We start from the raw sequence: 16025 nt of genomic DNA on the forward strand, positions 1-16025 counted from the left end.
GGGGGAGCCCCGCCCCCGAGTGGGCGCCGGGCCGGGGCCGTGTGAAGCGCACCTTTTGCACGAGTCCCGCTCGCCGCGGGGCGGGACTTGCGGGGCGGTGGGAGGGGGAGGTGGGGGAAGCCGATGGGCTCAGCCAATCGGAGCAGCCGCTTCCGGAACGTCACGCGCGGCCCCGCCCCCTCCTCCGGCACGGCACGGCGGGGCGGGGCGGCCGCGGCCAAAGGGCGGTACTAGGGGGGCGGGGCCGCCTGTCGCGAGGGCGCGTGGGCCAATGGCGAGCGAGGCGGGGGGCGCGGACGAGCGGGCACCGCCAGGCGGGGGGGGCGGCGGCCAATAGGGCGCGGGCGAGGGGGCGTGGCCGTGCCGGCTCGGGTTCCGTGTGGAAAGAGTGAGGGGGCTCGGGTGCAAAGTTTGCTCGCCCAGCGCTTGCGGAGGGAGCGGCGGTGGCCGGGCCGCCGGCGGCGGGGAAGGGGCTGCGCTCGCCCTCGGGGCTCCGCTGCGCCCGCGGGCCGCTCGCCGCACCGACCACCGGCCGCTCTCCTCGCGCCTCCGCCGGGCCGGGCCGGCAGCCGCTGCCCCGGCGCGATGTGCGGGGGGATGGCGGCGAAGGGGCCGGGCGGGCCGCGGTGGTGGCAGAACCGGCGGGCGCGGCTGCTGTGCATGCTGGCGCTCACCTTCCTCTTCTTCGTGGTGGAGGTGGTGGTGAGCCGGGTCACGTCGTCGCTGGCCATGCTCTCCGACTCCTTCCACATGCTCTCCGATGTCATGGCCCTGGTTGTGGCGCTGGTGGCCGTGCGCTTCGCCCAGCGTACCCGCGCCACCAAGAAGAACACCTTCGGGTGGGTGCGGGCCGAGGTGATGGGCGCCCTCGTCAACGCCGTCTTCCTCACTGCCCTCTGCTTCACCATCCTGCTGGAGGCCATTGAACGCTTCACGGAGCCCCACGAGATCCAGCAGCCACTGGTGGTCATCGGCGTGGGGGTGGCTGGACTCATCATCAACCTGCTGGGGCTCTGCCTCTTCAACCACCATGGTGTTGGGGGCCATGGCCATTCCCATGGCCACGGGCACTCACACAGCGGCAGGCAGCACTCCCGCAGTGGCCCCAAGCCCGAGCAGCCACCTGGGGATGGCGAGGCTGCGCTGCACCGGGAGGAGACCAGCACCTTAGTGGAGAACTGCAGCAGCTCCAACGGAGTCAGCCAGGAGAAGCTAGGTAAGCCCTGCAACGCCTCTGTCCCATCCCAGCACAGAAGTGCCAGGAAAGCAGGAGAGGTCCCTTCCCTGAGTAGGGCAGTGGGCATCCTGGTCCCACCTGGTGCAGGCTTTGTGGGGACCACCTGTCCTTCCTCCTGGGGAAGAGGCAAGAAACTTTCTTAGCGGTGCTCTCGGGCACACAGCTGTTACACCTCTACCTCACACCTTTCCTTCAAGTGCTAAAAGGAGCGCCCTAAGTTGTGTGTTTGTCTTGCAGACAGGTCAGAGTGTGAAAGAGTCTTAGGGTAAAACAGTTTGCCTTGGAAAAAGTTGGTGCTGGTAGAGAAGGCACATGACAAGTGTTTTTTGCCTAGCGACACAAGCTGTCACAAGACGTTGCCCTAATGCCATCTGAACTGGCTGCACATCAAATAGAGCACAGCTCAACACCTTGGTCCTGACAGCTGGATCTCTCCGTTGGGTTGGTTATTAGCTACCTGAGAAGCTAATCTCAATCTGAACGTAACATACTGAAGTATATTCCATTGCAATAATGTTGTACTTCGTGACATCCGTATTAATAGGAAGAAGTCTTGGAAATTACCAATCAATCAGAACTGTGGAATTCATGCAGTAGGCACTGAATGTGGAACTCACTGGTGTCAGAGTACATGCGTGGTTTCTTTGAATTAGTTTTCTTTAGCTTTCTAAAGCATGCACCTTCCCACTCACTTGCACATAGGGATAAATTTAAAATCTTCCCTTCCCAATTGTGATCAAACCGTCTATTTTGTGGGAGGGAATTTCTTGAGTTATGTTTTTTTAATGGATCCAGAAGCCTGAATAGTTTATTTTGAAGTTACATAGTCAAAGCCAAGTATTGTGTGCTAGCAGAGGGAAAGGTGTGTAATTGCCATTTCTCTGCTTTAATCATATGGCATCCCTGTTACCAGGAGGCAGGGGTTTCAGTCTTCAGAACCCATGTCTCTCCTTTATTTTCAGGGCAACATCAGGAGACCACTGTTTTAGCTTAAATTGAGCTTTAATTGAGCAGAGTGAACTTTGCTACAGTTTCGGTTTTTCTGTGGTCAGAGGTTCCAATACACATTTGAGAAACTTAGAATTTTCTTTCTCTCTCTTTCTTCAGTGTTTTGACTCCATGTTGGTTTTGAAAAGACAGGTTTTGCAAGAGGATGGGAAAGTTCCTCTGAATATAGTACACCATTTTCTTGACCACATAATAAGCTCTTAATGTTGGTTTAGTTCCAACAAAGGTATCCTAATAATTAGTTTCAAACAATATAAAATTCCCTTAACCGTTGGTCTGATAGATATCTTGGCGTGTGAATTGTTCTTCCATGGTGAAACATGGTGAAAAGTTGTGCTTTTAGCCAAGTTTTGGACTAGTTCTAGACTAAAAGATTAACTTATAGCATGGATTAAAATGTATTCTGGTTTGAGCTAACTTGTCTAGAACTTCTCATGGATGTCCTTCTGGCAATAACAAATAATTTGTTGTGGGTATTTAGGTGGTAATAGGGCATAATTTTGGTCACAGCGAAACTTTGAAATAAGTTTGTATTTCCTTCTATGCCCTGTCATGATTATGTAATGGATGGAGTTATTCATAGTTTACCTGTGGAAATGTTACAGGTAAAGGTGCTTGGAGACTGGTGAGAAACTGCAAGATGTGTAGGTGAAGACTAGGGAAATGACTGAAAGTGGTACTATGCCTTCATTCGAAATTACAAAGAGGGGTAGACCCTGATTTCCTAAGGTGGAAGTGGAAAGCTAGTGATAGCCTTATGGGCTAGTCCTGCACAGGTATCTTTGTGCATATACTTCATGTGAAGTAATCAGTTTATAGTTAGATTTCAGTGAGGATGTTTCAAATGGACACGTTTTAACCTTTTGCCGTCAAAAAAAGTCTCAAGAGCTTTCTGGAACCATGTTTCCTGTTACCCACCCTTATAGACACGTCTATTGACTTTCCAAATGTTCTTTCCTTTGAGTACTTGGTACGCAGCAGAGTGTCAGAAAAGTTCCTCTTTCCTTGCTCTCATCGTGGACCCTGAGGTCTGAACTCTGTAACCTGAGATATTTTCCTCTAATTTATTCATTTCTCTGGAAAGTTACAGGTCCCATATTCCATAACTCTTAGAAGTTGTGTGGAAAATGTAGCTGGAGCTTTAGGACAGAAGCGTGGTGCACGAGGTTATGAGCCTGGGGCTTGGAACTGACCCACTCAGCCGCCTTTGTAGGAGCCCACCCCTTCTCTGTGATTACAGAATCACAGTCATGAGAGCAGAGTGGCAGAAGCTGCAGGTCATACTAACATGTTAGTGTTTACAAAGGTCTGAACTGAATAACCACGGAAGCAGTAAGAGCTCCTCGTTTCAGTTTGTCGGGCCAGTGGCCAGTCCCCATTACATTTCTTCAACACTGGAAGTTTTCTGTCCAAAGAAGAACTTTTGAAGAGAAGTAGGAGGTTAATCATGTAAAATACTTTAAATTTTGAACATTCGGAGATGTTTTTCTTTCAAACAACATTCTTCTTTGTAATGATGTATGCATTTATTCCTATATATCTAGTTAGGTGTGATGGAGTGGTAATATCACAGACAGTTTTGACAAAGGAGGGCACTAAAATGTTCATTTATGCATTGCATGGTCCATGACATATGGCTTTGGGCATCGACAGCTATATGTCACTCAACAGCTGTATGTCACTTACATAAAAATGTATTTTTAGTGCTTTTTTTCATTCTGAAATATAAATAACACTAGTTCATAGCCTCAGAGAGCTTCAGTGATAGCTTACACCGTCCTGTAGCCAATACTGCTGATAAATTCTGCGGTTTAGACCTAAAAGCTCAGCTCATTGTATCTCACAGTTCTGCTGGCTCCATGTGCCATCTCAGAAAAACTTCCTTTTCCTTGAATTCAGAACTCTTTTGGAAATGAACTACTAAACCTGAAAAGAAGTTACTATAAAGCAGTATCCATACAGCCTTTGAGCTTCTGGCCTCATAAATTTTAATATAAAATAGCAATGCAGTCCTATGGTTTAAGGGAGATTTTAGCAATGTGATTAGCCTTCTGGCTTTTCAAAAGAGCGAACAAATGTAAGTTACTTACCTACTTAACCAGCTTTTTTATATATGCTCTGTAATGCTGCATTTTGTTTAAGAAATGAACAGTGAGTAGTCAAATGGTTAAACAGCTGGAAAACGTGAAAACAGTTTTTCGGTAGAATAAATCAAAATGCGGTCATCTTCATTCTTTGCCAGTCTACATCTTTAAGCTCTATATAGAAGCAACTGCCTTCTAGTCTATTTAGATCAATTATTGGGACAACTGAATATTTCTCAGCCAGAGAAAAGGTTGCTAAGTGTTATGGGTAGAGTTGCTTGCTTTTCAGTTTCGTACTCAATGTGGCAAGCTTAATGTTGGTTATTATTTTATACGGAATTATGGTAATGTGTAGTATTATAGCGTATGTCTAATCATTTTACTGTTTTCTTGTCAGGTGATATGAAAGATGACATGACTGACCTACAAGTGAATGGGAACGCTGGTCATTATCCTCTGGATGTAGAGGAGGTTGAAGAAGACTCTAGTGCGCAGCTTAACATGCGTGGAGTTTTTCTGCATGTTTTTGGAGATGCCTTAGGTTCAGTAATTGTGGTAGTGAATGCCTTGCTCTTTTATGGGTTGTGGAATCCATGCCCCAAAGATGGGCCCTGCTTTAATCCATGTGTCAATAATCATTGCATGGAAAATGCTACTTTATCCCAAACACTTGGCAGAGCAAACAAGTCTGAGCAAGAGAGCATTACGGTGGCTGGTCCATGCTGGTTGCTATATTTAGATCCCGTCCTTTGTTTGATCATGGTTTGTATACTCCTTTACACAACTTACCCGTTACTTAGGGAGTCAGCCCTTATACTTCTACAGACTGTTCCCAAACAAATAGATGTTCATTCTTTGAACTCAAAATTACGTACCCTTGAAGGAGTTGAAGCAGTCCATGAATTACACATTTGGCAGCTAGCAGGCAGTAGGATCATTGGCACTGCTCACATAAAGTGTCCTGACCCTTCCACATACATGATGGTGGCAAAGCGCATAAAAGAGATCTTTCATGACGAAGGGATTCATGCAACTACCATTCAGCCTGAGTTTGCCAGCGTTGGCTCTGAATCAGGGAGAGGGAAATGCGAGTTTCCTTGCAGGACTCAGTGTGCTTTGAAGCAGTGTTGTGGAACAGGAGAAGATAGTACTGCAAAGAAGACAGAAAAATCTTCGTCACTTAGTATTTCTTGTTCAGAAGTTGTCATTGAATTTCCGAAAACTAGGAGGACTAAGTCGGAGAGCATCCCTTCAGTTAAGCTAGAGGCAAACACCGATCAAAATGAGCAGTTTGAATCATCTTTGTAACTCCCCGAATGGTGCTACCTGAGTTTTGGTGACTTTGAGAACAGCTATATTGCAAGAGGAAGAGACAGACGTTTGAGATGCAATTTTGCCAAGTAGTGTAATTGCTGAAGTCCTTGTTCTTGTCATATTGCTAAATCTAGAATGCTTGTTTTAAAGAACATAATGTCACTGTCATGATACAATGTGTTTGTGTTGACTTTGTACTGAGACAGACAGAAAGTGCACCAATGCTGTAACAACTTCAGAAAACCAGTTTCAACATTTCAGCAGAGACACTTTTTGCTGTGCTTCAAATTAAAATATTTTTTCCAGTGAAAAGGTGTTTGAGGGATAAGCATGTAGGAACTCAATTTGTGTTACAGATTTCTTGGACCTGCTCTTTCCTTTAATATTTGATTTGTAGATATTTTAATATATTGTTTATTTAGAAGCCCTAAGGAAACCAAAGTTCATAGAACATTTTTAAAGATATAACTACTTAAAACTGGAAACCACTTTGCAGTTTCACATATTTTTCTTAAACCTATATAATAATAGATGTGAAGGCTTTTCTAATGAATTTATCATATAGCATATTTTAAAGAGAACATCATGTGATTGTTAGAAACTGTCCCCACTTTTTCTGGTAAGGTAGTGAGGTAATTAAAATCAACTGCTTGTGAAAATATCAGATGTGAAAGGGGTTTTTTTCTATCAAAATGGAAGTTCAAGCTACTGTATACTGCTCTGTGATCAAGACATGAGACTGACCGATAAAGTAATGCATACTTTCATATTTTATGGATTTTCTGGTGTTTTTCCTTATTTCCAAGTTGTGTCTGGTCATAAAAGTCTTTGAAGTTTAAAGAATCCTTGACTCACAGTGCTATGAATGAAGAGCTGGAGCTTCATTTTTAACTGATGCTCAGTTTACTAAGATAAAAGAATTAGTTATGTCAGTAAGTGCTCTGTCGGGGAAAGTCTGCCAAGCACCGACAGTATAATTCATGCTTTTAAGCATAGACGGTAGCCTCCGTAACAAGTAATTCAGTAGTGCATTTTGCTTGTAGTTGAGTGTGTCTGTAAGCGCTTGCAGTGACTGCAGTCCTGGTCCCCGCTGTGTCCTCAAGAGTCTTGCGCTGACTTTTGAGGAAGCGGGGCAGGGAGTAGGATTTCATTCACTGTATTTCACACTTTGAGATGTTTATGTATCACATAATTTCACTTATTAAGTATCCAAATCTATGGTTTAAAATGTTAACTCAGTTAATTGACAACTGGCTCTAAAGAAGCTGTTACAGTATGCTGCCAACTTACACCTTAACAGAGGAGAAACTGGTCTATGGACTCTGTGAATTTGGCAGAGACTAGACGAGAGTTGAAGATAAAACATACAAGAAATCTAAAACCCTGACCCTTTCGATCCACCCTCAAGTTATGTATGGGAAATAATGTCTTGTGATTTAATTGACTGCTCCTATGCTCAAAACTGGAAAACAACTCAGATCTTCCATTGTTTGCTCTATGACTCTGGACATGATAAACACTCTGCCTCAGTTTCCCTGTCTTAAAATGGGGATAATACCTACCTCACAGGGGTGTTGTGAGGCTTAACTCTTGTGTGAAGAGCTCTGAGATCTGTTACTGGAAGGCACTGGAAGGAGTATAAGATACTAGATTACATGGTATTTACTACTACTACAAATGTATTGCAATACCTAGGCACAACAGAGGGAACTGAGGATAGTTTTGGCCTTATGAAATTCTTTGATGCTGTGGTTTTCAGGTTTTTAACAGTATTTAAATGTAGATTTTTTTAAAAAGAATGTTTTGTTAGTGAAGGGAATGTAGCTTTGCCTCCGGATACAGAACACCTCGCTAGTTTGCATTTCTAATATGTGTCTCGTATGATAATTGCTCCTAAGTAGTTCAAAATAGTCTGCTGCTCGTCGGACCTGGATTGGCCCAGGTCATGTCAGTGGTCTTACCCAATTTCTCAGTAGAGCATTGCAGTCAACTCTCGATTATCCATGGGTGGATTACCAGTGTTGTATGTTAACTGTGCAGTCTACAGGGCCAGACTAGCTCTGTATGGCATGCCAATGCGTTGGCCAAATGCTGTGTGCCAAAGCATTGGAAAAGTGGAGGAGCTCAGTCCAGTTTCACGCGAGCCCCCTCTCGGAGGGTTTGTTAGCTTGGGTGCAGCGCAGCACCATGCAGTTATTTTGCCTCTTGGCTGCTCAGATGCATCCACAGGAAGCTGCGGTGTGTGGATGGGTCGGTTCAGCTTTGCGCTAGCTTGGGGATGTTGGTGCTTCACAGCCATCAGCATCGCTCACCATTTTCTGTGTTTATGCTTGTTGTATAGTCTCATAAACTAACTTAAATATGTTAATATAGTATTTATGTATGGTTTTGTCTGAATTATCTTAAGTCTTTCTTCTGTTACCTGTATATGATCTAGAGTTGACTGTTAAAAGAGATCTTGTATGAGACTACATTTGCAGAATATGCTACCACTGCTAGTATACTACAAAGTATTAACCAAGTAAATTTTGAAATGAACAAAGTACTATTTTTTTGGAAATGTGTATCCTTGCTTTTTATGGTAAACTTTCACTGATTATTTTGATCACTAGTTTAAAATTGGTCTCAGTCATTAGTATGAATTGTTGCAGTCCTGCTGTATATCACTAATGCGCCATAGAACTACTGCTCTTTAGTTTATTTAAAAAAAAAAAAAAAGCCAAGACAAACCATAGTAGCACTGAGAAGCCTGACTTACTTCTCTCCTGTTGCTCTTATAAAAAAAGAGCAACTCTTAACTCTTGACAGTTGCCACCGTTGGTTAACAGTCTCAGTAAATGCATCTGAATAGATGGAGTTGTAGTCACTAATTCCATTGAAACTATTTAAGCTTTTTTTTTGTGCCAGAAGTCATATTTTTCTATTTCTGTGTCCATTGCAGGCAATGGCTAGCTTAAAAGACAAAAATCTCTCCCCCATGTTATTTTTATTATCAGGACAGGATGCAGATGTGACGACGATGATGATGATGGGGGCAGAAGGGGGAGTTGTGTGGCCTCTCCGTCATGTGTCGTGTTGCATGTGCAGCACCAGCTGGTGTTAACGGGGCCCTTTAATCTCTTTAGCCCTCAATGGTAAATTCCCTGAAAGCATATAGTCGGGTCAAGGTGGTGGCTGTACAGCAGCAGGAACACAATTTTTGTGTTTGTTCTGGCTGTATGAGACCCGACTGTAGTCTGCTAGCTTGCGATATAGCTTGATTTTTTTAACCTGATCTGTCTGTGGTTACACAGACTTGATTTGTTCTGAAGATCACAGTTCCAGAATACTGGGAGCATTCAAAAACACTGCTCAGTCTCTCTTTTTTTTTTTTTTTTTCCACAAAGCATGAAACTAGTGAATCTCATGTAAGTGAACACTGCAGTGGTGGGGAGCTGATTGTATTGTGTATCACATTCCTGAATTTTTAAAATAAAAAAATATGGAACACTGATTTTAAGGAAAAATAAGTTTGTATTTCAGTGTCTAGATTGTTTATGCTTCTGATTAAATGTGTCAGAGATGTAGCAAACATCATTGGGTGAAATATGTTACACTTAGTACGTGTCTCATCCAGAAACATGCTATTTTAGAATCACTTCTTAGATTATATCCACACCTAAGGTGCAGTGCAGAACTAATTCAGACACTCAGTGGGCTAGCCCCAGTACCGTGAAGCTTTACTTTTTAGCAGAGTAAATTGCTTCTGTGGAACCCCTTATCATGTTAGCTCAATTGCTTGCAACATCCACTCTAGGCTTTTGGTAATATGTGTTATTGCTGCATCATGGTATTCGGTATGGACATACACAGTTATGTAAAAGACAAAACTAGCCCCAACTTGTGACTCCCAAAAAGTCATGGCAAGGCCTCAGTCCTGTAAATTTCTGTATTCATGAATAGTTTCATTGGGCTGACGAGTAGTTACTTGCATGCAAGGAATTACTTGCGGGAGTGAGTTCAAAGCTTCTGCCAGTACAGCCTGGCTTTTGAAGAACGACTGAAAGTACCTAGATTTTATGCATGGATTAAAATCGGGAGTACTGTGGTGTTTCTAAATTTGCTGCAGAAATACTATCAGTTTGTTATAATTCCAGGATTTATTCCTTTTCCCCATTCTCCAAAAAGAAAGAAAAAAAGCCCACTGAGTGTCCCAAGACTTGTTAACAAGTTTAGCTAAACTGACATTGCTGTTTGCTTCTGAAATTGGGCCATCTGAATTTATTAAATGCTGCCTAGTGGAGTTTGGGGAGGAGGGATAAAGATTCTTGCCATTCTCCTTTGCCTGCCCCCTGCTTTGACTGCACTTTCTAATCTCTTCAGCTATGGAGAGACCAGGAGGGATGGAGGGGGTGAATTTTGTAGCTAGATGTTCTGAGTTCCGCGTGGAAGGAATGGGAAATACTGCTAACTATATTTAAAAGTGTATAAATATGCTCTGACTATTTTAGTTTCATAGCATAGCATCAGTTACGCCCTTTTTAGGTATGCATTTAAGTTGTTCAGCTCTGTAGTAACTTTGTTTTTTCTTTCTCTGCTGGACGGAAAGAGGTGGACGGTCCATTTGCCTGAGCTAAAGCCAGTCTTGACAATTTTCCAAATCAAACGTAGCTTTCCTGATAACAGGCGGTCTGATTATTCCTTATGACCTTTGCTTTGTGTTGTTAGCTGCCTGTGACATACAGGACCATGTTTTAGCAGGTTCACATTTATATTTTTTTGCATTCACTGTGTTATCTGAGTAGCTGAAGAGCAAAACCATGATACTGAAAAATGTCTTTCATTTATATGTCTCCAAAAAGCATATGGGATTAATTTGGCTTCTTTTTTTTCATGTCCTGGATCCTGTTTCTGAGCAAAGTTAAAATATAGTTGGCATAGCTAGTGTTCATTGATATTTCTTTTTGCCTTCTTTTGAAATAAATAATAATGTTTGGGGTTTTTTTAAGTATTAAAGTCCTGAGAAAATAAATGGAGCTCTTGAATGTCAAATACTTTTAGTTGGGATTTCTTTCTCAGGTCAGTTCCTAGGAAGAAATGCACTTTCACCATCTCCCAGAACCTCAGAAGCAAGTACAAAGAGCACAAGTAGAAGAGGAGGTTAATAAATGGGTTGTAAAGTGATGGCCTCCAACTGTCTGGATTCCAGGTGCAATTAAAAGAATAGTTGCTCAGTTCTAGTATCATGTGAAGAATTAATTATGCAAAATGCGCTTTTTTCCCCTGCATTTTTTTTCCGTAAGAAAAACAGCCTTTGAAAAGAATAAAAAAAAAAAATCTTCCTGTCCTTTTAATTGGCCGTGGTTAAATACGTAACATATGGGTCAATAGGGTAGGGTTCCTAATAGAAGTCTGTACTGTTTTCATTTAATGTCTTTGGAAGATAGCTACTTTAGAGGAGAAGATGCTTTGGTGTTTTTCAGCTTCATTTGTTTCAATTCAGAAACACTGCAGTTTGTAAAGTTTGTTGGGAGAAAAGTACTGACTGCACAAAATGATAAAGCTGCCAGCAATAATACTGAGGAGGGCAGGATTGTTATTAATACCTGCCTTGAGCTATTCGTGAGCTTGCACTGATGAGTTCATTTTGGAGCACTTCACTGGTGCAGCTCCAGCAGCTGCTTTTTTCTGCTTCCAGAGGGAAAAGTGATTCCATATTATTAGTTATACATGCAGGAGGGTATGTTTGGTTGTACAGTAAGCATTGCACGTGAGCTTGAGTTTTGCCATTTTCCGAAGCTGCTTCTACCTCATCATGAAAAGATGTGATTTAAACTTAATATGAAGGTCCTTTATGAGACATGCTAGTGTGGGAATTTTTAATTAATAGGGTGCAAAGGGAAGTTTCAGGTCTATAGCTTACTTTTGCTTGTACATGTACCTTTACCCATGCCATTCCTAGGCCTCCTACCTGAGATGGTTGCCTGACCACCTCAAGGACCAGAACCAGCTCCCAGAACAGCTCTTTCTTGCTGCTTTTGCATCGGAGGAGCTGATGCCACAGGGGAAGGGCAGGATGGGAGTGAAGCTGTGTCTGACTCCAGGCAGGCGAGCACTTTCAGCAGGAACCTTCTCCTCAGTCCGATTCTTGCTAGAATCCCAAACCTGGCATGAAACCCTTGCCACCGAAACTTTGGTTAGCGTTTACATATACGTATTTTGTGTTATCTTTTCTTTTTTTTTGTGACAATCAACACAAACTTTAAAGTAGTGCTCAGGCCAAATTGTAATCCCCCCTCCTGTCACCCAAGCTCCCTTTCTAGTCACAGCGTTGGTAGGCATCCCAGCGTTTCCCTCACAGCAGCTAGTGCAGCTAAGAATAGCCGTGGCGATGCTGTGGAACAGGATGTGCAACCTGCTGGGTTTCCTGCGTTTGTGCTTGTGTTGCTGGCCTGGACTGAAGCCTGTCCGCCATCTTCCCTGCTAGTACTGCTGGACTCGCTAGGTGAATTTGTTAGATTTAATTTGTTAGATTAGGTTTGCTGTGGGTTGGCCTACGCTTGTTTCAGTTGCGTTCTGCACTATAGGCAATTGCATTCTGCAGTATGGGCAAAACCTCAGCTGAGTGAGGTATTTACTTGCTGCCAGTCTTTCTTGCTTCAGAGTATGGCTGCCGAGTGTAAGCGGTTGCTGCTGGCGCTGCTGGCCGGCTGCAGACAGCGGCAGACGAGGGCTGCAGGCCGGGATTCAGCTTTGCTGGTTGGTTTGACGTTACCGTGCCATCCTTCTAGCTGAGGGTGCAGCTCAGCGGGTGTGCGCAGCGAGTACAGCACGGTGAGTCTCAGCAGGTAACTAGGTCATCGGTGCTTACCTGATCTTGGTGCCCATACCCTAGTTTAGGAGTGAACAACACTCCCACAGATAAATGCTGCACATATTGCTATACCCTCGAGATTTTTGCATTAGGCAGCATTGGCTGGAGACGCAGCCCATCATTCTTGTCCTGGGGTGCTCTAGGACTCTCCCCTGGTCAGTTCCAGACAAGCTCATTTTCCCTTGAGAAAGGTATTATGTGAATTAACAAAATTTGGGTGATAATTTTCACTTGTATTTTTGTGACCATGTGGGAAGGTTCTGACCCAAATGGATGGGGTTGATTCTGCGTGCTGCCAACCCCTTAGTAAGGAGGGGTTGGGTTAAAATACCAGGTAAAATCTAGGCTCAAGCAGTTCATCTTCTAAATATCCATAGTGGCAGAGGTCTTAGACTTTTACGTCATGCTGTTTTGAAGGGATTTGCTCTTGTCACATTGCTGTTCAAAAAAAGAAAGGAAGGATTGTGTTTAATTATCACAAGAATTATTAGCCAGCCTTGGTAGCTGTGTTTCCAGTTCGTCTGAAAATCTCCCTGCATATAGTAGATGCACAGTAGAGACACTGACGAGTTAGTTGGCAAGCTATCACTAAAAAGGAGGTGTTTGGTACATATGCTTCAGCTTGGAAGTGGAATGACACTTGGCACCATAATGTCCCAGTTATCTTTTTTTGAAGGAGTAGGAAAACTACAGAACTAAATATTGAGTCAAGCTGCGTGGGCAGAGCTCCCATGTCAGGACACACTGACGTCACGGTTGCAGCGTGACATCGCTGGCCGTATGTTAAAAGCTCAGAGCATCACCCAAGCTGTATACGTTATTCAAAACCTCAGTAACATTTGCTGAAAACTTTTATGGGTTTTTTTCCTTAACATATCCAGAGAAGTTTAGCCATGCAGCTTAAACATCTCACTACCAATTTAGAAGACGAGGTGGAAGGTTTTAGACCGTGGTGTGTAATTCACCTGCGTTGCAACAGTGTGTGTTGCTCTGGAAAAAAACGTGCCATTGAACCCAGAGTTTGAATGGCATTGCCCTTGTGTGCCCTTTCTAAAAGTATCTATGAAAATGAGGTAATATCAAAATAATGTTTCTCTACTGAAAGCTGTTTGGATACTAAAGTCTACAGCTTCTGCAGTAGCCGTCTGTCAACAAGAGGCTGGCTGTCTCGCTTGCAGCGCTCCTGATCGCAGATGCATCGCAAGACCAGCATCTGTGGTGCTCTTAATTGCTGGCCTCTGCCTGGACAGTTATCTTAGCTATTACTGCATGTTTGGGAGTTGCGCAACTATTAATGTGACATGGAAAAAGAAGGGGACAGACACGGGAGTTCTTTAGATTTTTTTAAGAATGGAAAATTTGATCTGCGAGATTTTTGCCAAAACTTCTTTCAGCTCTGTTAGTATCAGGAAGGCAGATCGCTTCTCCCATGGTGGTCACTCTGGTTAGCAGAGAGCAAATGAAATTACAGCATCAACGGAGAAGATGAGCAACAGAGTGTGTATGGGTTTTGGTTTTGGACTGGTTATGTTTTTTCCCCCCTGCAGCCGTTTCAGTGAGGGTAATGATGTTCTTTGGTCTTCCTCTATAGCTCTGCAGCGCTGAACAGCTTATTGCTGTGAGACCTACCCGTGATGTCTGTGGAAATCAAAGTTAGTGAAGGACATGGAAAAAAATGCTTCAACAGATCACAGCTGAAACTGAGACCTTAATCTTTTCAAGACTGAGAAGGTAGCCAGCACAACCTCAGCTGTTGCATCAGGAAAGGATAGTGTGAAGTACCAAGCTTAGCACACTGCTATAAAAATGGTGTACAGAACCAGGTAACAGTAGTTTTGTTTCACACCTGAGTGTATGAGAAGTAGCCTATATTAAGAGACTGCAGCTTGGCAAAAGTAATGTCTTTGCACGGAGGCTTTGTTGCTGGCAGTGGTTAAAATCCTGATAAAGCAGTATTTCTCCAAATGACTTAAGGTAAAGTCAAATGCAGAGAGTCCTTACGCAATATGGAGTTCCCCTTTCAAAACAGCGGTTTGGAGAGAAAAAGTCATTGGTCTGGGCTAGGACAAAAATTGCTTAAACAAGATAAACAAGGGTGGACTGCTGCCATCTTTCCCTTCCCCTTTATCTCTAAACCTTAACCTTAAATTACAAATCTGAGGTTAACACAGTGCAGTGCATCTGCAACTACTGAAACCAGCTACCTTTTAATAGATCTTATTTGTTTCGATGATGATGAAGGTTTGAAAGTTCCTCTAGGTAACAGAAATATTTCTATGCTTTTAAAGTTCAAATGCAAGTATTTTTAAATATTACTAAGAATGTTTTCAAATTAAATAATTAGTTCTCCCGATAAAGCATTTCATAATCAACAAGAAAATTATTTACTAATTCTGTATCCTTGTTTCTAATCCAAGTAGTTCACAGAACATAGAAATAAACTTCATTTTCAAAAACCTGTCCAATTTTTGCGGGCATGGTATTTTAAAAATATCAGCTAGAAAGAAAGGAGGTTTCAGTCATAAAATTTGAGCTAACTACACCATCTTGGTAGCAGGTCACTCGCCACTAACAAGTACTTTAGTACTGTGCAGAGGTCTGAGTGGCTGTAGAACATGTTGTGAGAACAGGGACCACAGCAATAAAATAGGGTGGAAAAATCTTTGCTTGAGCTTCACAAAGAAGGAACTACTTCAGTGATATGTAAGAAGAGGTATCTGTTCCTAAGTTGCATTTTTGCTTGTATTATGCATAGCATCCTGCAAAACTAACCCTTCAAGATACTGGTTATGTGATGATGACTTTACTCCAGAAATGCCAGATTAGGTCGTGTCCTGTGCAATGGTTTATCCAGGCAGCAGAAGTATGGTAGGGAAGAGTGGAGAGCATGATAGATGCATTTCTGGACTGTACATCACTCGGCTGCTCTTTGGAGTACATGCATTCCTTCTCTTAAATAATGTGAAAGTGCGTTCGGGGTTTTACCCAAATCTGATCATCCTGGTTTTCAAACAACTTTGTTCTGACAGGTTCTTTTTGAAGGAGAATATCTTAACCAAATTGGCTTCAGAGTGCCTTGCCACGACAATGCCTTCAGGTGCCACGTGCTGGCTGGCTGAGCCAGTGACACTGTATTTTCCTGTGCTCAGTGAGAATGAAAGACTCTGAACCAAGTCATGTACTGGATGGAGAGTATTAAAGACCTGGAAATGTGGAAGAATGTGCTGAAGATGAGGCTAGATTAATTCTCAACACCTTTAGCCTTTGTTAAGAAAGGGTTTTTTTTCTGTAAATGTGATTAATCCCAAACAGAGCTGCTCATATTTAGAGGAAGAAAAGCTTAAGATTCACTGAAATTTCACCAAGGTGCTTTTTGGTAGGTCTAAGCTGTTTACTAAGTAAATTGGGTACAATGGTAATGGTTGTTACAGAACTCCTTAGAGCATGTTTTCCATCTCCTACCATCTGTGACAAGTCGATTATGAATATAAGAGCCTGCCCTGGCACAGTGTTGGGAACTCTGACAGAG

At 43.1% G+C, this 16025-nt stretch overlaps 1 protein-coding gene across 1 annotated transcript; it reads left to right on the plus strand.

Moving 5' to 3' along the window:
- Positions 1–585: 585 nt before the first annotated feature.
- On the plus strand, positions 586–6410 carry SLC30A1 (solute carrier family 30 member 1). The gene is made up of 2 exons (XM_050894825.1): positions 586–1216; positions 4727–6410. The coding sequence occupies exons 1-2, from the start codon at positions 586–588 to the stop codon at positions 5635–5637; spliced, it is 1542 nt and encodes a 513-aa protein (XP_050750782.1). The 3' UTR covers positions 5638–6410.
- Positions 6411–16025: the final 9615 nt, after the last annotated feature.

Source organism: Gymnogyps californianus, chromosome 3, assembly GCF_018139145.2.
Source record: "Gymnogyps californianus isolate 813 chromosome 3, ASM1813914v2, whole genome shotgun sequence".
Lineage (NCBI taxonomy): Eukaryota > Metazoa > Chordata > Aves > Accipitriformes > Cathartidae > Gymnogyps > Gymnogyps californianus.